Here is a 17941-nt window from a genome sequence, read left to right as displayed (position 1 = left end):
CTATTAATCACGAACCCAATCAAAAAAAAAAAAAAATATTTCAATCAACCCTACTAACACGGCCCATCCTCTTTATGTAAGATGTAGATAAATATGGGATGGATAGATCCAGGTCGCAATTGGGGGGCGGTAGTATAGCGTAGGTATAAATTTATTCGGATCTAGGATGGGATCAAATAAAGAATATTCACCGTAGATCCACCAGCGTATATTCATTAACATACTGATTGTACGTCAAAGTTATATACCCGGGGGTATGATTTTGTTGTGATACCATTTGGTACATACACAGAATGTGCATCACAGTATAACCATATTAGGTACACAGTGGACGAAAAAGCTAAAAAATATCTCAATTTCCGTTGATCCCAAACATTTGTTCCTAAAATGTATGAACAGTTGGTCAAGTGGTTAGAGAGGCGAGCTACGGAATTGAAGGTCAGTAGTTCGAATCTCGGGGGTAACTTTTATCTTTTATTTTCTAACAGAAATCATATCCAAAGATGGATGTTATTTAAGTATACTGTGTATACACAAACCGGTATATTCAAGGGACATACAAATGGTACGTGCGGGGAAGGGGAAATAAGGATAAACATGAAGCATTCCATGGATATGCTGTTTGTATCTCCCTTATCCTTGGGAGTACGCTTCAGTCATATCCATGGTACATCGCTGTGTTAGTAGGGAAGTGGAAAATTTAGATCGCAATCACAATCAATTTTTCAATCAATTTTGCGCGCCACCTAGTTATAGAATTGAAATTGATTACATTTACGAAATGATTTGAATTGCTCAATATGTTGTCAGCAGAGAGGCAAGTCTGTCGACTTGAGAAATAGTATAGTTGTAAAAACAATGAATACGGACACCCCCTGGGTTACATACAAATGCAATACAAAAAAGAAAAAAAAGAACAATAAATCTTTCTTTTTATAGTTAATTAACTGTAAGTAAAGGTTATTTGAAAATATAAGGCCTTATCGACGAATCTTCTTTGTTTATTAATTATTATCGCATATTTGGGCTCAAACTGAAATCTCTTGCTGCGCGCGCGAGTTTCCCGATAGGAGTGGTCGAACAATTAGAAAATAGTTTTCCTCAAGTCTATATTTTGATTTTCCGATTTTCCCTTTATCCTTTATGGTAAAATTTATTGCACTCCGGAGAACTCTAGTGTCAAAAGAGGCTATTGGTTTATATTACAGATGAATCTGTTCAAGTACAACCATTTGAGGAAAATGGTTACTTGGTTAGAATAGATTTCAATCCTACAGTTCCTCATTGTTCACTTGCCAGCCTTATTGGCCTCTGCCTGAGAGGCAAGATTCAGAAAAATATGGTGGAAAGGATCAAATTGGACATAGTTATTGCAGAGGGTAAACACAGCACAGAAGAAGAGAGTAAGTCCTAATACCATATTTAAATGTTCAAAAAAGCTTTCATAAAATATTCTTTTACATTATTCCCATCCAGTCAATAAACAAATCAACGATAAGGAAAGAGTCGCCGCCGCCGATAGTTGATAGTTGCATAAGAGATGAAGAATAAGATTTTTTTTGGAAGAAAAAAAATAAAAGACAATAAATTTCCTCAAAGTATTTTGTATTCCATTCCATGAGATATCAACTCACAAGTATGAAAGGCACTGCAGAGACAATTTCATCGCACATATACACCCTGGATTGATTTTAGTATAAGACTAGAACAATTACCAAAAAGCTCCCTGGTATATTTATAAATTTTGCAAGTGTTATCTCTGGTAAGAAGAAAAGCATAACCAAAAGCGACAAGCAAGTTTGTTTCGTGAAAGACTTGTAAACTTAACTTTTGAATTTCCAAAGAATTCAAATCTAAACCATTCAAATTTCAAAACACAGAAACATAATGCCATCGGTCGCCAAATGAAAGTACTACATATTTCCATTCCGGAGTGCAATAGCCACTTTTGACGCTAGAGGACTCCGGACTCCGGAGTGCAATAGCCACTTTTGACACTAGAGCGCTCCGGACCCCGGAGTGCAATAGGCGTGACCAAACAGAAAACAGTAGAGTAGACCGAGTTGACTAGATAATAGGCTGTGTTTATATAGCACGGCTTTATAGCAATGCGTTAGAACTCAGAACCATCTAACGGCAGTTTAATAAAACACGAAAACACATATTCGAGTTTATAATTATGATTTAGTCGCAATATAAAAATCTAAATGCGACGGCTCCATGTAAAACCTTGTCTTGCACAAGATGATCATTTTCCTAATTGTTTAACTCTAAGAAAAAAAACGTATAAGAGATTAATGAAATAAACAACTTTCCTATCCAACCAACACAGTCTCACTGAGAGGAACAACGCCATCTGTTGGTGTGGGTTGGGTTGGGTTGGGTCAGGAAACAAGTCGTTTGGAACATGGTCTCACTCCATATGTACTACTTAGTCCACAATCACGGCTACACTTTTGCTTGTGGCCGGAACAGGGTACGAAGTGTGCGAAGTGGCCGATAGGGCTTGTCTTTTTTGTTATTATTTACGTTGTCTGCTTGTTTGGGCGTCCCTAAACTGCGAAAGCGAAATGCGAAACGCGAAACGCCTAAAATGCGAAACAGCTGTGCGAAACGGACCAAAACTTTGGGACCGTTTCGAGGGACCAAATGCCGGAGGGCATACTAAAGAGCGAAACATCTTGCGAAACAAAAAGTTTTCCTTTTCCCCACAGAGGTCCAAATTGACGGAGATTGCCGCCATTTTTCATTGTCTCCCGCTATGATGAGGCATTAAGGGAGGAAGGGGGGGCAATCAAATTCGATTTCTTCGCCACTACCCCTGTATGTTTTAATGCGCATCTTATGATTAAACAAATAAAAGACATAGAGCAGCACGGTATGGTGATATTTATATTTGTAAATAATAATATATTAGATAATGGCACAGGGATTACTATACATTACATTAAATTATTTAAATCAACTAGTAGGCTACGTGCACAAAGAAAAATCGGCCATCAAGGCAAAAATCGGCCATGAGTGCCTTAAATCAAGCTAAAAATCAAAGCTCCCAACCCTCCCATGTTCCAAATCAAGCTAAAATTTAATCGGCTGAAACTTTCCTTAAAATTAAGAATGTTAATATGATTGATACATGAATTTAATTTCTCATTAATTTTTTTATACCAATCTTTTAATTAAAAACACCTATTGCATTCAAGGTATTCCGTATTCATGGTCAACACACAAATAGACCGGCCATAAGGTGCACGAAATGACGAAACTCGTTTGTTGATGGCGTCCATTGTCGTCTGCTACCAAGACGTTTACACTGCGACGTTTCGCACACACTGATTTCGCAGTTTAGTACTACGGACCCAAAGACTAAAATGCGAAACAGGGTCCCAACTTTTGGGTCCGTTTCGCACAGCTGTTTCGCATTTTAGACGTTTCGCGATTCGCGTTTCGCTTTCGCAGTTTAGGGACGCCCTGCTTCTTTCGTAACGTAATTTGGACGCTATGGCTATGAGCAAAGAAATTCAAAAAGATCTTGTATCGTTCCTTAGGTCACAAGAAAGAAGTGACAGATTAAACGAAAAAAAAGGCGTGATCGTATATTAAGTGCCTCCGCGGGAACAGGAATGCGATTACGTGGTCTTTATCAAAAGAAAAAACCACTCCTTCAGTTTCGAATCAAAAGAAGAAAAGTGATACTGAAGTGACAGCAGAACCATCATGCACTTCAACCGTAAATATTCCAAATACGTTGAACGGCTCTTTACTTGAGTCTCAGTCTAGTATACCATCAGCAGTTGACAATGTTGCTGAAGATCGTTATAATCATGTTAATGAAAAGTAAACTTCATTGAAAGCCAAGAGTCTTACATTGCAGAGGAAGCCGAAGAAAGTTTGAATCCTAAATCAGACTGGACTCACAGAGTGAGTGAAATCCACCAAGACTGGGCATCTGTTAAGCAGAATTTTCTTGAAGCTTTCGTCTCTTCACAACGTTTTGTAGCTTCTTGGTGTGCTGATTGCCAAGATCCAGTCTTGCAGCACTACATTTGCTGTAGCAGTTGTCGAAAGAAGAGATGTGAAAAATGTGATCAACTATTTCACAAATCAGAACCATTTCACCTGCGTACCATGTACAATGAAGATACTTCCATGATTCTCAAGCCAGAAGAATTTATCTCGTGTGGTGATGTTGTGACTTAAGGTGTGTATTATAAAAGTAATTCATCATGTTTATTGCATTGTAATTTTAAAATTTATCTGCAGATATCCCAGTTCCTTGCTTCTCAGCCTTATTTGATTGCAAGAAGTGTAAGTGTTTAATAGCTTATACAGTTACAGCTGGTAAAAAGAGAGTAGTGATCATTACAAAAGACGGTATGTGTTTATTTTGCTTATTTTCATGTTTTTTTAAATATTATCTTTTGTTTTATTATCCATGCAGGCAGATTTGATCTTCATTTCCCACAGTTCACTTGTGCTGAATGTGGCGAGCAACAATGTGCCAATGAGGCAGATTTTGTCGGAGTTCACAAACAATCGAGCCATCAACAAATTACTAAATTTTGTTTTGGAAGTCTGTGATGCATGAACGAATAATCTATTACATACACATATTTAACTGAACTCTCTACAGTTTTTTACGTCAATTTGCTCGAAGGAAGGTTTTGGAGTACGATAATGGCCGACTCGTCGGATGTCTACTAGGGTAGTCTATTTTCGTTCCCTTATGGTTTTGAGCGTAATTCTGCGTAAATAAAATATGGAAACCCATAGAAGCATCTATCAATATGAGAACTACATCTCGCATAAAATTTAATAAATTCCCGTCAGGGAAATCTGCCGAAAATGAGGCTCAAAGATGATTTTCGTGGAATTTTAGCCCAAGAAGCTGGTTTTTAATTTAATTGAGGGGTTACTAGCTAATCAAAAATAGTTTTAATTAGTGATAAAGATAGAGTATAAGAAGGACAACAACATACTGAAAATTGGACAACTTTCTTTGGCTTATAAGATACGAATAGGGGTAAAAACGCCAGCCGTAGAGCGCGCGGAAGTAAAAATTCTTTGCCCGTTGATTACACATACGTATGTACATATTATGCTGATTCTGAATGCATATTTCGATTCAGCGTAAAAAGTTGAGATAGAGGTGTAATTTTCATCCACATTGGTGGTCAGCCGCATAGTAGCGTGCGTGAAAATAAAAATTCGTTCGCAGTTAATTACCCATACGTGTGTTCATTTTAGGCTTATTACGACCTGATATTCCGATTCAGGGTAAAAAGTTGAGGCTAGAGTGTAATTTTCATTTTGGCGTTAGCCTGCGGGATTTAATTTTTTGCGATCAAACTTTTTCCCGAAAAAATCCGCCCTGTTAACATATGCGAGTTGCTGCGCTTTTTCCCTTAAAAAAAAAATGCTCGTAAACTAATAACTCCCGCAGGCTACCGCCAATGTGAGTGAAAATTACACCCTAGACTTAACTTTTTACGCTGAATCGAAATATGCAGTCAGAATCAGCCTAATATGTACACAAGCATGTGTAATCGACGGCCAAAGAATTTTTTCTTCCGCGCTGTCTTAAATTTTTTGTTTTTTACCCCTATTCGTATCTTAAAAACCAAAGAAAGTTGCTCAATTTTCAGTATGTTGTTGTCCTTCTTATACTCTATCTGTTTCACTTTTTAAAACTATTTTTGATTAGCTATTTATCCCTAAATTTAAATAAAAAACAGCTTCTTGGCGGCGAAAATTCCAAGAAAATCATCTTTGAGCCTCATTTTCGGCAGATTTCCCTTGCGGGAATTTATTAAAATTCAGGCGAGATGTAGTTCTCATATAGATAGATGCTTTTATCGGTTTTCCGCCATTTATTAACCCAGAATTAGACTCAAAACTATAAGGGAACGAAAATAGACTGCCCCAGTAGACATCCGACGAGTCGGTCATTATCGGCACTTCAAACCTTCCTTCGAGCAACTTGAAGTAAAAACACTGGAGAGTTCAGTTTAATATTTGTATGCAATAAATTGGTTCATGCATACAGACAATAACAGATAATAATTTAATTACATTGAAACTTTTTTTTTAATTAAAATTAATTCGTTAAATTTTGAAAAGTTGTCAACGTGAATTCTGCAAAACCAAAACGTTTGGCGCAGTCATTTTTTACATCTTCAGCGTGGCAGAAGCCACATGGTATTGACAACTTTTCAAAATTTAACGAAATAAAAATTAAAAAAAAAGTTTCAATGTAATTAAATTAGTACACCACCAGTTTTTTTTAAGACATAAAACCTAACCTGCACTTTGTGTGAGCGGCATATGGACCTGCATTTTACCCACCAACCGCACGCCGCACCCTGCACTCCAGACTCCGCACTTACCCCCCGTCCAACCTGCACCTGCACCTGCACCCTGCACTTTACCGACATCCTTGATTATTCACCTAAAAAGGTGACACTAGTGGCCATTCCGGGAACCTCGAATGCTTGTTGCCATAAGGAAAAGTGCAGCCACGATTTTGGACTAAGCAATACATATTGCCCCGCGACCAGCCTGGTTTTACCACAGATGGCGGACGATTCGGGTACTGTGATCAACCTAATATGACGTTAGATTTGTTGTTGGTTGCCAATTTATGATTTAAAATACGAGAATCACCTCTTGCTGCTTCCGTGTGAGCAACCCACGCACCGGGATCAATAGGGCGAACGGGTTCCGTACGGGGTATAGTGAAATATCCTTTTGGATTAGGATACCAACACTTGGCGACTACAAGTTTGATTGGGCTGACAGATGCAAATAAAAAACACAATGTACTAAATGTTAAGTTGGAAAGCAAAAAACAGTTATGCTTACCTAGGTTTCTGGACAACTTCTCGTAAAACGCGAACGGCATCGTCATTTGACATATTTTCAAACCTTGGAAAAATTAGTATAATGTAATAAATTTACGTAAATAAAATTATTTTTAAAGCTAAAAAATGTTCCTTATTCTTTTTTCATCATATTGCCAAGTTAAGTGTTGTGATCGTGAAGGACTATGCTGAAAATTTCGTCAAGTCACGAAAAGCTGTTTACAAGGGACCTTATGGTCAGTCCCTCCATAAATTCATTGTTCCTAGCTATGCATTTTTCCTAAATTTTTTTCTATTTTTCTACAAAAATAGTTAAAATAAGTTTCAGACTGCAAAATATGTTTGCCATTACAGTATATATTATCGTTATTAAGTTATTCAGCTTTGAATATTGCCAATTCCACAATAGTTCACTCAGCCGCCGCCGTATACACAACCAAACGCAATTTGTATGCGGCGGCGGTCTATAGGGCCTTTCGGCGTCTGTTTTATTTAGGCGTTTTTCGGGCTGTATTTTCAAGTATCATATGTATTTTCAACGATAATGGAGTAAGAACAATTGTAAACAAGAACAGTGTAAGCGTGCACCAAACAAAGGAGTAGAGCGAGCTTACTCACTTTGTTCTTACTCCATGATCTTTGAAAATAATCATGCCCGCACCTGATTCTCCACGCTGCATTGCCAGATAAAACGCCTAAATATTCATTTCTCTCCCAAAATTTATGTGGCAATGCTGCACCCCCTCATTTCTTAGCTGCCTCCTCTCACCCCCCAATTTCCATACCCCTCTTCCTTTCTTCTAAAAACAGGGCAGAACACGTCCCGCTCTCCCATCGACAGGTCGATGTCTCTCGCTCTCTGTCGTCTATCCGAGAGGAGATTTTGAGGAAAGAGATTCCAATGCTGCGTTTCATAAGTCGAAGAAGACCAGAGATTTAATAGAATCAAAATGATACATACTACCATACTGTAAAAAATATGTCGAACAACCCTATTACCTAATTTCACTTTTGATGGCATCGGTGACCAAGAAGTTTTTCCTGGTCGCCTTTTTGTCACTCACGTCTTCCAGTGCGGTTCTATCCATATCAGGATCTTCATTGGATTCATTTTCTTCCAAATGCTTCCTCAGGAAATGAGTACGGGCGTTTGAATGGGACGAGTAGTTTTTAAAGCACCACTCATTAGATGAGGTTCATTAATGCTTTGCTGCCATTTTCTCACTGTGGTGCTGGAAAAATTCTTTGGTGAAATCACGAACAACATCTTCCATTGGGTAATGCTTCGCCACATTTTCGTAAACATGAAGTTCCTGTAGGTAACCCTATAAAAAAACGTTGTTGTAACATTCTATGGTGAAAACCTTTGAAGCTGTGCTTACCTCAACTTCTTGAATAAGGACTGGGGAAAGCGCAAAACATATTTCTTTCTTTCCAGAATTTAACAAAGTGAAAAATGTCGCTTTTTGCTCAATGTACAGACACTGTCTTTCAATCAACATACATACATCTTTCCAAAACACGTACAGATCGTGATTACATGTGATGTTGTCACTACACATCCTCCAGCGTATGAAGAGTTCGTCGGCATCTGTACATGGATCAGGCAAACCACGTACCTAAAACAAAAAGGAAATCACGTTTAAACAAAATAAAAACACTGCTGCAATGATAGCAATGTTAGGTAGTTGATTTAAAAAACTGCTGCAATGACAGCAATAGTAATTACAGCACGGTCGTAAAAATAAAAAAAATTGCTACTAGAGCAACATCGCTACAATTGAAAACATTTAACAAATTGCTGCTAGAGCAACATCTTTAAATTTAAAAAAAATTAACAAATTGCTGCTAGAGCAAAAACTCTGGATATCACACTTTTTTAAAAATTGCTGATAAGCAACATTACCGTGTGCGACACATTTTAAAAAATTGCTTCAAGAGCAACACAATGGAATTTTTAAAAAAATTTCCACATTTACAGCAAATTTAAGGTTGTCTAGCAATTTTTCGTTGTTAGTCAACTTGTCTCTGGATGACACAACTTTGCTAATTAGCGCTGGGATTTCCGAAGATGTTGCGGGCAAGTGGGAAATTGTTGACAGATCGATAGAGTCCAGGAAGGTACCCAACGCCTTTGAACTTTTTTCTACTTCAAGTCTCCTCCGCTCCAATTCCTTCTTTTCCAATGCTGTTTTTTCAGCTACTTCAAGTCTCTTCCGCTCCAATTCCTTCTTTTCCAATGCCGTTTTTTCAGTCTCAACGAAGGTATCAAGTAACATCCATTTCTCACGAACATCTACAACATCAAATATCTGTTAGAACTACACAAGGAAATTAAAATGAAACAAGTTTACCATTAATCCGCTTGATCTTCTCTTCCTTATCGGTTAGAAAATTTAAGGATTCCAGTTTTCGATGGTAATCTAGAAGAGAGGATAATTTTCCCTTTTTCGGACCCATATTAATGGCCATTACCTCGATAGCTTTTTCGGAGTCACGGAGAGACTCGTGCAATTGCCATTGCTCTTCCTAGAATATTTCCAACTCATTGCAGATTGCATCACTTTCTCTTAGAGTTGTGCTGGCATCACGGTACTTTTCTTCTTCGTCGTGTAACGTCTTGAAAATTACTTCATACCTAACAAAGGTAAAATAAGAATTACACTACATTAAAGGGGGAAACAAAGGAAAATACCTAGCAGCCAGTTCTTCAGCCTCTATTGACAAGTGAATGTCTTCTTCATAAAAAATGTTGGATTTCGAAGCTGCGGCAATGCTTTGTTGTTTTAATTTAGAAATGCCAACTTCTACGTCGTGGCTGGCCAAAGGTTGTTGGAGGGCTCTATGGTGGTGAAAATAAAAAAGAATACAAGAGAAATCCATAAAATTTTAAGTAACTTACTGTAGCTGCAATTCTGTTTCAGTTAGCCAACAGCTAACGTCTGTTGGAAGAAATACCCTAGCATGTTTAAATTCCAAGTCTTCTTCAACAATGGCATACCTCTTCCGATAATCAGCGACTATCTGCCTCAAAGCTAATTCCTCTTCATTAAGCATTTTTCCTTTGGTATGTGTGAGCCTATCTGCTGACTTTCTCGTAACAATAATCAAAGCTTCCTTTATGGCAACAGCGTCCTTTGAGAGGCCTGGTAGCTCTGATGATGTAAACTTTGACAATTTCGTCTCCCACGTTTTCAACAGAGCTTCAAGGTTCGCTTTGGCTTTCTCGTACTCTGCCAAGGACTAAACAAATAAAAATTAACAAATTGTTGCAGTCATTACATTTGTTTGAATCACTTACTTTCGTTGCCAGTTCACTTTCCGACTGCTCTCTGTAGCGTTTCGAACATGATGCCTCACAATTGCCATCCAGCAACCTTTTGGTCCCACTGGGTGCTACCACAACCTTTTTCTTTGAAGCTGCCGCTTTTCCAGCCGCCATGTTCTCTTTTTCTTCGTTGAGCAGCTACACGACAGAAAGCAAACATATGTCAATAGTAGTTTAAAAATAAAAAAACATCTTAACTTTACCACTTCCCTCCTATTTTCTAATTGTTGCATCCTCCCATGCAACCCAATATCGAGCGCCTTCAGCCTCTCAATCTCCTGGGTTTGTGCTTTTCTGATTTTATTCCGATTATTCTGATTACATTTGTTTCTCTTCCACTTCTGCATTTCTTCAGCATTATATATTTTCTGTTTTTGTTCCTTATGGCTAAGTTTTTTCCCAACATTTGAAGCCATTTCGACATCTTCCATTGTTCCTACAAATAATTGAAACATTTTGAAAACCCACGAAATAACAATAAATTACAAAATTGCTGCTAGAGCAACTTTTCTGGATAAAACACTTTTTAAAAATATTGCTGCTAGAGCAAATTTTCTGGATAAAACACTTTTTAAAAAAATTGCTGCTAGAGCAACATCTCTGGATAAAACACTTTTTTAAAAATTGCTGCTAGAGCAGCTTTTCTGGATATGACCCTTTTTAAATACATATAAAGTGGCAAACAGTTGCTGTGGTGAAAGCAACTTGAGAATTTTTACAAACTGCTGCTGTTGTGCGAGCAATGCATACATCAAATCAAATTAACAAAATATAAAAAATTGTATAAACTATTGCTGCTCAGATGAGACAGTTTTACTTACAAAATGATCAATTAGAATTGGAAAGCAGAATTTTCTTCAAGTGTGTCTCTTTTCGCGACCAAAACGAGTGAAGCAATGAGGCTAGCAATGGCTGACTTGAAAGACTCTCATTCACAGCGTAGAAAAAGTAGTACAACCTCTCCAAAACAAAAATTTATTTTCTTAGTTTCGCCTTCCAAGAAAAACAGAATGTGGTTCATACAGTTCATACTATTGAACGATTTGACTAAGGTCACCCAAATTGGACTGCAAAAAACGAATGTCAAAACGGTGGACCCGGAGCAAAGATGTTTTAATTTGTAAAAAAAAACTCGAATAAGGAGAGATAGAAAGGTATGTCAACAAAATTTGCAAGTATGTGTGGTAATTTTACGTGTTTCTCCATTCTCAAGTTGGTTGACATTTTCGCTGCAGTAAAACGTTTTTCAACACAGGAAAATGTTGGTTCCAAAACAAGAAGCCAAACCAATTCAAATAGCTAGTGGGATACGAGTCATTTCTAAAACACAATTTCTACAATTTTAATGAGATCCACACAATTTTTTTTTAGATTGCTATTGTCACTGTTATGTGTAAGCCTCACCAATGTCCTCACATTAATATGACTGGAAACATATGTGTGTACTGTCCTGGAGGACCTGATTTAGATTTTGAATATTCTACTCAATCTTACACTGGTTACGAGTTAACCTCTATGCGTGCCGTCAGAGCCAGGTTATTTTTTTTAGTAAATTTTACTGTAAAAAGCAAGGAAAACATTCATTTAAAAAATATATATATTTCATTTTCATTGATATCTAGTTAAAAAAACAACAGTTTAAGAGATGGAATGATTAATTGATAATTAAAGCACGGTATAGGAGCTTAATGGTAGGGACACTCCTATCCCTGAGAAGTGTTGTCTTTTCAGGAATGTCTGTTTAGCAGCGCATCGATGGATCCTCATTTTTTCCTTTCCCGCGAGCCCGTTCTCGAATTTTACTTGGCAATTTCTCCCTTCTTGCAGAATCCCACATAGTACCTAAATTTGAACTTTCTTCTTATTTATTTACAACATGAACAGATTATAACGCGTAAAAAAAGAAAAGACTTAACATTTGAGACCTTTCTTTCACGTCAGCCAAAGGGGAAAAAATTGGGTCCCGGAAGATAGTTCCAAGTCATGATATCCTCCTTGAACAGAAAGATAATGTACCAACAGAGGCACACTTCTTTCGCCTGTTCGATGGTATCACTAATGGCGGACTGATTCCTTAATTCATCACCATATATTTGCAGTATCGCCCGACATTGCCCGTTTTCAAACCGCTGATGAAATCTGTAGCACGTTCCGAGATGATGTGTTACAGACACAAACAGCCTATGGCTATGTGTGATTTCTCCATTCGACATTTTGTTTGGAGATAAATCAACAAACTAACAATAATTGCGTTTTTCAGGAAAACAAAGAAGGATGTAACACCGTAGAAAAACTACAAGAATGGCGTCTCTACGCTGAAACCTACGCTCTGCTTCCTCTTCGGCTTAACGCCCTCTTCCTCATGAACGAGTCTTAAATGTTTATTGTGACTGGAACGATTAGCGTAGTGTAAAAAACATTCGTTGTCGATTTGACTCTCGCATTGGATCCTTAAAAAAAAGTACGAACCGATGGCAAGTAACACCGTTTACGTATTTATCTCTTATGCTCCTGGAGCCGGTGTATTCTCATCTTCTTCCTCACTTCATCCCCAATCCCAAATGCTATCCTGCAAATCTCCCCCTCCTTATTGATAAACCCACATACTACCAAATTTGAACTTTTTTATTATTTATTTTACGCCAAAGGTTAAATTTATTACCTCATCCCCTCTGGCAGTAGCTGTGGCAATTTTGATGTTGGTGTTGATTGTTAGTATCCTTTGAACTACAACACAACAGGGTTAATACACACATACATAGATAGGGTGAGGGACAGACATGGTAAGGTGGGATACAGACGAGCTTGCTGCAACAAAGCTAAATAGAAATCTGGATTAATACAAATTCAGTTGATTAGAGGCCATTTAGTGGCCACCTAAACAACAGAATAGGAATAAGTAATTTAAAAAATAGCGGACTTGAAGACTGCCGGACTTGAAGACTGCTGAACTCGAACCCCTAAGAAAGATATTTCCTCGAGTAGCCTCTGCGATGACGTGGAATATCAACTTTAAGATCGTGGATCTCACGTACCTGGAATAAATTGACTTGATGGGCTTCGCAATGCTCCAAAAATCTGAAGCCGTCTTCTTTCCTCTCGAACTCCACGAAGATAGTTGACTTAGCCTTTCTCCTCCGACGCTTCGGACTCGCGACGGTGAAGTCCCTAACAATTCAAAAAGTTTTTAAAAAAAGATAAATATGGCTAGGTAAAACTTCTTCTGGGACTTTTTCCAGGATATAACTCTTTTCTCTCTCCTCCCTCGTCAAGATTTCATTCTTGGTTGTGGAGATAGAAAATTGAGTCTTGATGAGATCTTTCATGAAGGTGTCAAATTCCAATCTTGAAGCGCGATCGCGATAGCGTATGTTACGCATGTTGGAAAAAATTCAATCTGAATAACATAAATTTAAAAAATTTATTAAATTTTCTTTAGTCGTTAAAATAGTAATTTATTTTCAGCAGTCTCTTACTAATTTTGTTTGCATTCAAAGTAATATGCGTTTGTTGCGTAACGGCGTAAGATTCTTTAAAAGTAAACGTGGGTCTTTTTACAAGTCTTTTTACTAGTCTAATCAGTTGATCTATAACTCTTATATTCCTACCAATTAATCTTCAAACCCCATAAACTTATACCTTCAAATTCATCAAACCCCACAAACAAACTCCTACCAACCCTCAAATTTATACTTCTAGATTTCTTCTTCTTTCACATTTCTCGACGTTTTGTCCTGTATGTGACATTTTGTAGCTCAGCCTCAGCGTCCTATAATTTACATCAGAAATTAAATGTTTGTCATTATCCTCGCAAAAAGTTTACCATTACCGATCTGATCCGCTCGAAATGATGGGTTAATAAAACCGTGATTTCTTGGGACATTACCATCCACTTCAAGCCGTCTTTTTCAAGATCCTGCTTGTCGGGATGGTAATTCAGCAACACTGCCTTGAACCGCGATTTCATTGTAGGCTCCATTGACCTCTTTCCTCGCGTCAAAGGATGTTTCTCGTAGAGTATATTCAACAGCTTCTGGGCCGATGTCTCGGAAGCTTTTTTCAGTTCATCCAGGGCTTGTTTAAATTCTAACCGAATATTATATTTCTGTGTTTCCAGCGAATTCGGCTCGTCTGGCGCATTCGGACAATGTGGAACATGTTGCGTAAAATTAGTTCTGCTTCCGTAACTAATTATCAACTCTACCCGGCAATGTTTACACTGTGCCTTCTAGAATTGAAAAAAAAAAGATAATTGGAAATGCAGAAAAAGTATTAAATACAAAAACTTACGACTTTCTGTTTTCCTCCTGTCTCTTCAACGATTCTTGGGGGATCAAACCAATTTTCTATATTCTCACGAATTCGAGCCGCCTCGGCAGCCTTCAGAATTTTTTTAATGTCAATATTTTTCGGAGCCATCTGAGAAGACGTTGCTGATGTTGATGTTGACGTTTTGGGCACTTAAACGCTACGTTTCCTCTACATTTCTTCTTCTTTTTTTCTGGTGAGGAAACGGCAGAAGCAGGTGTGTCGTCCTCGGGTACCTCTATAACCATTTTCCGTAAGCGCTCTAGTCACAAACAGAAAAAAATTATCACTACATATGGTGCATGGAACTTTTTGTCAAAACTGCAGTCTTTGGCCAAGAATAACCTCCCAAACAAACAACTGCAACCCCATGACGCAGAAATGGACTCCACTTACCATTGCAGTCGGCGATGGCCGTCGCCGTGTCCCACTATTGCAGAAACTGTTCAATCTCGTGTGATGCCGACGACCGGTTTTCGGTGTTGACCTCATTGGTTTCGTCGAAAATATTACCCTACAGGAGTAAAGTAACACGTGCGTTACAACTAAACAGCCATCCAGTCAACAAACGGCCATACATACCATTGTTTTGGACGCGTGCATGACGTTTACGTAATCCAACACTTGCTCACTGTAGACCTTCACGGTAAAGTTGCAACCGAGCAACGCAGCGTAGTCGATAGTGTTCCTGTTCCTGGGCTTTGGGGAAACCCCATCGTCACCAGGCCCGTCATCGGTTCTGTTGTCTGCGGTGTTGACAACGGTTGGCGAACAATTTCTGTCAACATCTACACCTCCTACGATTCCAAGAGCTGCAGGTTTGTCGCTCTGGTTGACATTTTCCGCGTTCGAATTAACGTCGGCATTGGGTTTTCGTTTGCGTTCCACTTTTTTAAAGCCCTTGCGCCAACTTCTGCCTTTGGCCTTTGGGGTAATATTTTTTGTGAAGCAGTCATCGCTGCTTGCGTAGTTGTTCTGGTCGCTTTTGGAACTGGCGGCAGCAGTTGTCTTACTTTCGCGTTACAATTTCTGCAACCGCCTAGTTTTTGCATCAAAGGACTCCAAACTAAAGTTGAACTGCTTGAGAACGGCATAATCAGGATGCCATTTAAGGATGTTTTTCACTTCCTGTTCTGATCTAGCAATCTTGTTACACCTATTTTAAAGTAGAAACGGAAAAATCAATGTCTGCACGCACAAAGTAGATCAATTACATCAATCAGTCACTCGTCATCCATCGTAATCTCGCACAACTTCCATATTAACGCATACAACCTGTTCGTGGGTAACATCGTGTTCTTTTCCAATTACTCTCTTCCCCAGCTGCGACACGTCGTAGTTTGCTATTTAATTGGGAACTTTGAGAGGTTGGATAACAGTTTTCTATCACTGTCGTAGACAAGCAAAACAAGTAACAGGATCCCTTTACCCAAGAATTTTAAGATTCCAAGAAAAGATTGTAAGCATTCCAAAAATGTCTATAATCGATGTTTGCAAAGTGTGAATGATTGTAGGAGACAGGTAACCGTATTTCCCGTTCCAATTTCTACTTACAGACGCCAAACAATCCGACGTCCCTTTTTGGAATCCTGTCTCGCCTCCAGCGACTACCAATATCCGTGAACAAAGTCGCCGACAAGCCTAAAGTCCACTGCGTAAACAAAAGTTGCAACATAAAATGACAAACATAAAAACCACATAAATCTAAAGTAAAATGTGAAAGTGGAAAATTTGTTTTACGCTGAAGTTCACACCCATACATGCGGTTAGCTTGCTTGACACAGTGACTTAGGTTTTCAGCTTTGTTCACCTAGCTTTGGGCGCTTTTGGTTGCCTCTGCCATAGAGTGTCATCTTGCTGACGTCAAATGTTTTACTGTAGCCGGCTGGTGCCATCTTCGGATTGTCCTAGTGGATTTTGCTAATTCATAGCAATAAAAGTCGAGTTGGAGATAGCAATCACATATTAGCTAAAGCATATAGAACTGAAATGGGCACGTGGAATTCAATTGCGGTGTAGCGTATGCCGGCCACGCAGTTGTCTGTGGTTTCTGCTCCCATTCAGAAAATACTAAATTGAGAAAAAAATATCGATAAACTAATTTTATTGCTAAACGTCTTTTGTAAAACTTTTAATTAATTTTTGGGCAAAAATAGAATCATTAACCACTTAAAATGAGATTTTTGATTAAAAAAAACACTCTTCCTCAGTGTACTGTTCATCACTGTCACTGCTAGCCTTGAAAAAAGTGCTCAAGTTGTGCTCATAGACGCTATTAGATTGAATAACCTAAAACCCACTACCCTTGACGATTGTCAAAACTGCGATTTTACCCCAGTAATGCGGATTCTTATCCCCAAACAACGTGCACCTGCAAAAGCGGTCATCATCGGCACTAGAACGCGGGTGCTATGGGGATGAAGTGGCGTGTACAGAGATAATGTGATGTTTAACATGGGCTATTGCACAAAGTTTGAAAATCTATTAGTTATTGTGTCAGATATTCAATAGAACTTCGCACGTATTGCTTGAAAAACACATTCTGGTATGAACTGTGAAGCAAACAATTGATGAAACGAGCGCCATGGTTGTTTTGTGTTTTCTACAAATGTTTTGATGATGAATTTGAAATTTGTCTTCTAACTTTTTATTTGCATAATTTTATTCTATATATTTTTATTACAGATTCACTAAAACCAGTTCAACTTTGCACTTATGGTCGGGAAACACATCCAAAACTCTTCTTAATGTTATTGAACCTAGGTATTGCATTAAACAATGATTCTTTATCAACATTTTTAAAATTTATCCACATTCCATTTAGATTACCTGTGTTCTATAGATTGACTGTGTTATCTAATTACTATGACAAAAGTTTTGACGTATAAATGTCTAAATTTTGATGTGTCAAAACTAAAAAATTTTAGAAATGCAACAAATGGTTAGTAATTATGGTAAGAGACAACAGGAAAATCTATTAGTAATCCTGTCACAGATTCAATAAAACTTCGCACAAATGGTCGAAAAAAACATTCTGGTAGGAACTGTGAAGGCAATGTATGATGAAATGAGCACCATATTGTTTATTCGACAATTTTTTTAATGATGAATTTCATATTTAACTTGTAACTTCAATTTGTATTACCTAATTTTTACGTTCCCATCACAGATTCACTAAAATCAGTTCAACTTCGCACATATCGTCGTAAAACACGAGGAAAAAATTCTAAATGTTATTGAAACTACGTTTTGCATTTTACTAAAATTCTTTATTAATAATATTTTTTAAATTTTAACCATATTCTATTTAGATTACCTGACACTGTGTTTTGTCAACTAATTATTTTGATTATAATCAAGTTTAACTATAAGACAAAAAAAAAAATGTAAAAGTCCCATCAGTTTTGGAAAGAAACGTAACTCGTAACAATATTTTCTATTTCAT

At 37.8% G+C, this 17941-nt stretch overlaps 1 protein-coding gene and 2 long non-coding RNA genes across 3 annotated transcripts; 1 reads left to right on the top strand and 2 right to left on the bottom strand.

Moving 5' to 3' along the window:
* Window positions 1-3479: 3479 nt before the first annotated feature.
* LOC124344621 lies at window positions 3480-4623 on the top strand. Its single transcript, XR_006919785.1, has 3 exons — window positions 3480-4201; window positions 4264-4374; window positions 4442-4623. It is a non-coding gene; the product is annotated as an uncharacterized LOC124344621 (long non-coding RNA).
* Window positions 4624-6576: 1953 nt separating this feature from the next.
* LOC124342285 (segment polarity protein dishevelled-like) lies at window positions 6577-6915 on the bottom strand. The gene is made up of 2 exons (XM_046795247.1): window positions 6862-6915; window positions 6577-6791 (listed from the first exon to the last, which is right to left on the bottom strand). The coding sequence occupies exons 1-2, from the start codon at window positions 6912-6914 to the stop codon at window positions 6599-6601; spliced, it is 246 nt and encodes an 81-aa protein (XP_046651203.1). The 5' UTR covers window position 6915; the 3' UTR covers window positions 6577-6598.
* A 3047-nt stretch (window positions 6916-9962) lies between these two features.
* Window positions 9963-11099, bottom strand: LOC124344413. The gene is made up of 3 exons (XR_006919733.1): window positions 11010-11099; window positions 10162-10624; window positions 9963-10103 (listed from the first exon to the last, which is right to left on the bottom strand). It is a non-coding gene; the product is annotated as an uncharacterized LOC124344413 (long non-coding RNA).
* Window positions 11100-17941: the final 6842 nt, after the last annotated feature.

Source organism: Daphnia pulicaria, chromosome 6, assembly GCF_021234035.1.
Source record: "Daphnia pulicaria isolate SC F1-1A chromosome 6, SC_F0-13Bv2, whole genome shotgun sequence".
NCBI classification, from domain to species: Eukaryota; Metazoa; Arthropoda; class Branchiopoda; order Diplostraca; family Daphniidae; genus Daphnia; species Daphnia pulicaria.
This window is presented reverse-complemented; position numbering and strand designations above follow the sequence as displayed.

What these genes read in the sequence shown, in the direction of transcription:
- LOC124342285 (XM_046795247.1), bottom strand. Translation starts at nt 6,914, where the DNA reads ATGTCAAATGACGATGCCGTTCGCGTTTTACGAGAAGTTGTCCAGAAA. An exon ending in GAAGTTGTCCAGAAACCTAG is followed by an intron (nt 6,792 to 6,861) that starts GTAAGCATAACT and finishes TGCATCTGTCAG; the next exon opens with CCCAATCAAACTTGTAGTCG.